The sequence below is a fragment of the Elephantulus edwardii genome, unplaced genomic scaffold, assembly GCF_000299155.1.
Source record: "Elephantulus edwardii isolate Elephantulus edwardi_28Jun2011 unplaced genomic scaffold, EleEdw1.0 scaffold00045, whole genome shotgun sequence".
Classification (NCBI taxonomy): domain Eukaryota; kingdom Metazoa; phylum Chordata; class Mammalia; order Macroscelidea; family Macroscelididae; genus Elephantulus; species Elephantulus edwardii.
Genome location: NW_006399795.1, coordinates 318,508 through 325,629, shown reverse-complemented (window position 1 = coordinate 325,629; position 7,122 = coordinate 318,508). Strand labels below are relative to the sequence as shown.

General features: G+C 38.9%; 1 protein-coding gene across 1 annotated transcript in view; it reads left to right on the top strand.

Annotated features, from left to right (window-relative positions):
- Window positions 1–7,122, top strand: part of VPS13D (vacuolar protein sorting 13 homolog D (S. cerevisiae)) — a 424,616-nt gene that overhangs the window by 160,737 nt on the left and 256,757 nt on the right. Inside the window, exons 48-50 of the mRNA XM_006885745.1 lie at window positions 145–336; window positions 649–775; window positions 2,302–2,444. Coding sequence (XP_006885807.1) covers window positions 145–336; window positions 649–775; window positions 2,302–2,444 — 462 coding nt within the window. The remainder of the gene's footprint in view (window positions 1–144; window positions 337–648; window positions 776–2,301; window positions 2,445–7,122) is intronic.

Genomic DNA, 7,122 nt, shown 5'->3' with positions numbered 1-7,122 from the left:
GAGGCAGTGCGGTTGGCGCAGGATAGAGCAGGGTTTAGGGCTGTTGTGCATAGGGTCGCTATGAGTCGGAAACGACTCGACGGCACATAACAACAACAAAACATGGTAAGGACCAAGAAAGACAATGATTTGTGTGTTCTCTAGGGGTGTCACTGGAAAATTTTCCACTCTGTAAAGAATTACTCATTCCACCTGGAACTCAAAACTATATGGTGAGAATGCGACTCTATGACATCAACCGGCGGCAGCTAAACCTCACCATCCGTATTGTCTGTCGGGCAGAAGGATCCTTAAAGATCTTTATTTCAGCTCCATATTGGCTAATTAACAAAACAGGTATGTATAGGGGCTGCTCAAGTCGACCTTTGCTGTTGGTAATGGGAATTCAGATTTATTTGCTCAGCTAACTAAGTGGAGCCAATGCAAATAGATTACTTCAACAGTCTAGTCTGCTCAGACGGTCCTGCTTCCATAATAGGTACTTAATCATGGTCAAAACTGCCCTTTTTGACAATGATCTGAGCTCAGATTGAATTTTCACTACTTTTCCCCTTGACATTCCCTCCCCGACCCCCGACTTTGCCGTTTGCATTTGTCTTGGATAGCTTGGGTGGGAATTGATGTAAACTTTCCTCCTCCTTTCTAAAGGGTTACCACTGATCTTCAGACAGGACAATGCAAAGACAGATGCTGCAGGCCAGTTTGAGGAACATGAGCTGGCCCGGAGCCTGAGCCCTCTCTTATTCTGCTATGCTGACAAAGAGCAGCCAAACCTGTGAGTACAGTTATTTATGGGAAGGGAAAATAAGCTCGTAGGGAAGGGAAAAAATTAGCAAAGGCTATACTCTATCCATGTAAGTAGAAATATACTCTAGATAACAATCCCGGCTTGGCAGGGGAATAGAACTATGACCTAATGGGATTTTTTTTGGGATCTAATTTCTGTGTTATTTGATATGGAAAATAAACCATTTGGTTGGTTTATAATGAAAGCAAACTAAGGTAGTTTTAGTTTACATGTATTGAAATAGGTCTCCTATTCATAACTCTCTCAGCAAAGAGAAACTCACATGGTTCCCCTTCTTTTTTGTACAATTTCCCTTCCCCTGTAAACTTTTAGCACAGGCAGAGGAGCTGACAGAATAGAGATGCATTAGCCCTTTGGTAAAGTCTTTATCTCATTTAACCCAAGCCAGATTGTTTTATGTATGTTTTTGAAATGTACCCCTTTTAGAAAAATTTGCTATGTCAAAATCTCAAAGTATACTCATTGTATGTTTAAAGTGAGGGAATTAGGAAAATTGTGATGGCTACATGAACTCTTAAAGTAAGGTTGGACCAGTAACTCCATTTGTCATTGGTCTTCACAGTCTATTTCCTACAAGATTCTTCCGATTTCTAGCCTTAATACAAAAATAAAGGGGCATATCTGGTACTGCTAAAATGACATATCTAGTTTTCTGCTGAAAGAGTAATGGGAAAATTTATGGAATAGTAACACATCAGTGTGTACATTTTCCACAAAGGACTTATATCTGGATTGATGATGGAGTTGAGAAGAGAGGATTGAATAGGTGTGGACATGGTAGGAGATTTGACAAATATTTGGCATTTTCAGCAAGCTCAGTCTCTTTTCTTGAGTGAATTTTGGAAATTTTAGATATGATTGAGATGCAGTTTGGTTTTTATCTGTTCAGTTCACAGTTCCCAAAGCATTTCTGCATAGACCATTAATTTGATTTTTCCCAATATTCTAACGGATTAGGCAGGACAGGAAATACTGTTACATGTTGAGATGGAACTGAGGCTTTGAGAGTTACCTGCCTAAGATTACCTTGCTTGGCAGTGGTAGAACTTGGTCATAGAATTCTGGATTTGGAATTATGTTTCTAGAAACTGTGACAAGCTGTTGATCAACTGAACAGTATCTTGCCATTGTAACTACACCAGCACTTAGAAGTCATGTATCTTTAGGTATACTTTCCTTGTGCCTTTCCCCATCTCTTCATGAACCTTTGAAACACCTGAGCCAAGCAAGTGTCAGTGTCGCATGAATTTTATTTTTGGGAGGAGACTAGCAGAAATTGTAGGAGTTTACTCCTGTCATACGCATTAGAGTCTTTCAATATTTTATGCCAATGTGTTTAGTTGTAGGAGTCAGTATATTTTTATAAAGTGTGAGAGAATCAATATTAGACATATAGTTTTGGGTGATAGTTGTATTTACGTGTGCTGGTTATACTAAGTAGATACAATTTTCTTATGGATGAATCTATACTTCTTTACTTTTCTGCCTCACAGCTGCACCATGAGAATCGGGAGGGGGATTCACCCTGAAGGCCTGCCAGGCTGGTGTCAAGGCTTCTCACTGGATGGTGGTAATGGTGTCCGAGCTTTGAAAGTCATCCAGCAAGGAAATCGGCCAGGACTGATCTATAACATTGGTAGGTTTTGTTTGGGGCAGGGAGCTATTTGAAACCATTAGCTGATGACCCCAAACTTGGTGGAGTAAGCTGGGCATACCATTTAGTGTGGCTTTAAATGCTGCTTTTCTCATTTGGCATTGGTTCAGGTATTTGGGTTTTTTGTTTGTTTGTTTTTTAATATCAGATTGGTGTCAATGCAGATCTATTCTTCTAAGGATCTAAAGAGTCACCTAAACACTGCTCTTTTGAGGTCCGAGGCTCTGTTTAATTTCAGACTTACCTGTGACAGGAAAGTATCAGTTTGGCTTGAATCTTTGTTTTTCAGAAGAGTAATAGGAACACTTAGACTGCTTTTCATCCTTAAGCATTTCCCATGCATTCATTAAAAACCCTGAAGAGGGTAAGAAGCATTGTCCTTGAAACTGAAGCAGAGGTTAAGTGACTTGTTTACTGTAAAGGGGTATTCTGGGGTAGAAATAGGACCAGTATTGAGGCTAAAAACAAAATAAATTGCTCTTAGTGATTATAGTAATTGAAATCTCCCAAACTACCTTAATTCTTTTTTTTTTGTTTTTGTTGTTGTTGTTGTGTACCATCGAGTCAGATCCAACTGACATAGGAGGAGATTTCCCCTGCTTCTCCAGCAGAGCGTCTGGTGGATTCGAGCCGCATGCCTTTGAGTGCAATGCAGATTCTTGCCACTATGCCACCAGAGCTCCCTCAAATTACTTTAATTCTTGAAGTAGGAGAGTAAGGTGGAGAGGATACTCTCCCTATGTAGGTCAGCAGTCACTTGAAGACACTCAAAAGATTATTTTGAAAGATTAATATTAATTTATTTTAAATATACCTTATTCTTGAGTAGTGCAAACAGGCCCTTGATAAGTAGCTAAAATACTGGTTCAAAGCCTTACAAAGTTGCCTCAGAAGATAGACTTTGCAGTCAGCTTCTGAAGGGTCACAGCCTTAAAAACTGAATGGAGAAGTCCTTCACTGCACACATGGAGTTGTCTTGAACTGGAATCTACTCAGTGGCAACTAACAATAGGTTTAAAATATTAGTGAGACATCCTTTAATATATAAAGGTCTTAAAGCATTGTGTAGAAATGTTTTCTACTAATGAGTCTCCTGCATAACTTTTTGATGATGAAAGTGTTCTATAATAGAGAGTCCAGTATTATAGCCACTTGTCACATATGCCTGCTGAGCACTTACAGTATGATTAGTGAAGGTGAGAAGCTTACTTTTTAAATTTTATTTCATTTTAATTAACTTACATTTAAATCACCCCATATATTTCCTTACTGGCTATTGTATTGGATAATGCAGACTTAAAGAGTTATGCCAAAGAAAGGAAATCTGTCATGGTGCTGTTTAGTTATTTATCCTGGATCCCATGGAGAAGTCAGAGATTTGTCTGAGTAGTTGAGGATTGATTGGCATAAGAGTCTCTTCTAAGTGTAGTTTCCAGATATTTAAAAATTTTATTTGTATTTATTCTGCCTTGACATACAAGCTATATTCTTAAAGTTGACATTAAGATTTTTAATTTTTAAAGGAATAAATTTATTTAATTCTCTAGCTGAAGGTAATCTTCTTTACTGTCTCACATTTGTTTGTTCCACTTCTTGAAAAGGAAAAGGCTGCTTCAAGCTGACTTTGGTTTTCTCCTAGGTTATCTTGCTCTTGATATAGTTTCCAAAGAATGCTACCACAAAATCAAAACCAAACCCATTGCCCTGTTGTTGATTATGACTCACAGTGATCCACTGTTAGGTTTCTAAGACTAAATTTTTCCAGGAGGAAACTGCCTATCTTTCTGTCATAGAGAAACTGGTGGATTCTAAACACTGATCTTTTTTGGTTATCATTCCTACATGTAATGCTTTACACAATAGAGCTTCTTCTTACCACAAGTTAAATGGAATTAGGTTGGAACTATAAAACAAAAGTTTGACTATACGACAAAAAAGCCAAACCTTCTCCCTTAGCATTAATTCCAGTAGGTGGGACAATTCAGAGTAAAATGGTGCTTGTTCCTTTTATAGCAGCTGACACAAAGGACTGTCAGAGTTTGCAGAGCTAAGTTAACAAACAGAATGTTTACACACACATAAACACACACACACACACACACACACACACACACACGTAAAGAATATCCATTAACGTTTATCACATATAGAAGCAAGACTGTAATTTAAATTTTTGTTGTTATCCCAAGTAAAAGAATAGATGGACGAAAATAAAATAGGATGTTATAATTATTTTTTATTACTCTTTATTTTCTACTAGTTCCTTTACAAAATTCATATACAAATTTGAACAAATTCTTTCAATTTCCCTCACCCCCCACTCATCAAACTGTACAACTGGTGATAAATCACCCCCTCCCCCTGCACATCCACATCCCTCTGCTTCCAGCCTCTCCCACCCACTCTTCTTGGATCCTTATTCCACAATAATGGTTTTATAAAATATTTATACAATTTTTATCATTGTGGGACTTTATATTTCCTAAGGATGATGAGATCTTAGCATGCATTTTTGAGAGAATTTATGGCATCTCTTACTTAGCTGCATTGTAGAATAGATAGATAAAGCCGAAGAGGGACTTGAAATTAGCCTGCCTTGCACTTCCAAAAAGAAGGATTTTATGCATCTTTTCAATGGTAGATTCAAGGAGATAATTGCAGGGAAATGGAAGGTCAAAAAGGAAGAAATGAAAACCTCAAGTTTTCTTAAAAATTTCTGTTTGTACTTTGTGATATGAAATAGAATGCATCTTTTGCAGTCAAATTTGTTTAGTTGGCATCAGATAACTATTTCTGACAACTTAAGCGATTGACTATATCTTCATATCCTAATTGGATTTGGCCTTGTGTTTAAAAAGGTTTTGGCTGCAGTCTGGGCTATTTTCAGGCTGAGAAGATGAGTGGAACAGCTGGGTTCTGCAAAGGGGTGTTTTTTGGTTTGGGGTTGAGATTAGGGTGGGACTGTTGCTTGTAACAGGGTGTGAGCTGATTGGATTTGGCCTTGTATTTAAAAAGGCTTTGGTGAATCTCCCAAATAAAACAGGCTTGGAAGCAGGAGTGGCATCCACTTCCAAAAAAAGGAAAAAAAACCCAAAACAACAAAAAAATAGCCAAAACACTTGCCTCCAGAAACTCTATGAACTTGGAGAAAAAAAAAAAATTAAAGTTTTGTGTTTAACACTTTAGTTCATAGGGTCACTGTGGGTCCCCTACAGCTCTATGGCACTTAACAACAACAATGTTCATACATAATACTACAGAATTATCCAAAAACAACAGAGAACTGCCAGAAGTTCAGACTGCATTTAGAAGAGGCTGTGGTACTAGGGATAGTATAGCTAATGTTAGATGAATCTTGGCTGAAAACAGAGGGTACCTGAGAAATGTCTGTGTTTCATTCACTATGCAAAGGTATCTGACTGTGTGGATCACAACAAACTGTGGCTCACTTTGAGAAGAATGGGAATCCCTGAACATTTGATTGTGTTTACGTGTAACCTGTACTTTGACTAAGAGGCAGTCATCAGAACAGAGCAAGGAAACACTGCATGGCTCAGAATTGGCAAGGGTGTATGTCAGGGATGTGTCCTATCTCTACACCTTTTCAATCTGTATACAGAACAGATTATCCAGGAGCCTGGGCTCTATGAGGAGAAAGGTGGCCTCAGGATTGGAGGAAAACTCATCAGTATTCTGTGTTGTGCTGATGACATAGCCCTGCTTGTTAAAAATGAAGAGGACCTGAAGCACTTGCTGCAGGAGGTCAAGGAATGCAGCCTCAATATGGATTGAAGCTCAACATCAGGAAAACAAAGATTTTCACCACTGGGCAGATTGGCAGCATCATAAAAGATGGTGAAGAGATTGAGATTGTTAACAACTTCAGTTTACTTGGCTCCACAGTCAACACTCTTGGTACCAGTAGCCAGGAAATTAAAAGACGAATTGCATTGGGAAAATCGGCTCTCAGAGACTTCTCCAAAGTACTAAAGAGCAACAATGTCATTCTGGAGACTAAGGTGTGCCTTATTCAGGTCATGGTCTTTATAATTACTTGCTGTGTGTCAGCTGGACAATGACTAGAGATGATAGAAAGAGAATTGATGCCTTTGAGCTGGAGAAGGGTATTGAATATCCCATGGACTGCTAGGAGAACAAACAGGTTCATTTTAGAGAGGGTGAAACCAGGCTGCTCCTTGGAGTCAAGAATTCTGAAGCTTTGTCTGACATACTTAGGACATGTTGCAAGGAGGGGCCAGTCCTTGGAGAGGGACGTCGTGCTTGGGAGGGTGGAGTGACAGCACAAGAGAGGGAGATCCTTGAGGAGATGGATTGATTCAGAGACTAGGGTAATGGGGATAGGTGTGTCAGAGACAATAACAATAGATAGAGCCTAGTTTAGGGCTGTTGTACATAGGGTTGCTATGAGTCACAAGTGACTTAATGGCACATAACAACAACCACAACGTTACATGCAGAATTGAATAGGTATGGAGAGCGAATACAACCCTTTTCAGTTTTAAGCCATGCAGTGTTCCCCTTCTCTGTTTGTACTTTAGACTCCTGGTTCAGGTATCGATTCCACATGAGCACAATTAAGTGTTTTGAGATTCCCATTCTTCTCAATGTCAGCCACAACTTGTTATGATCCACACAGTCA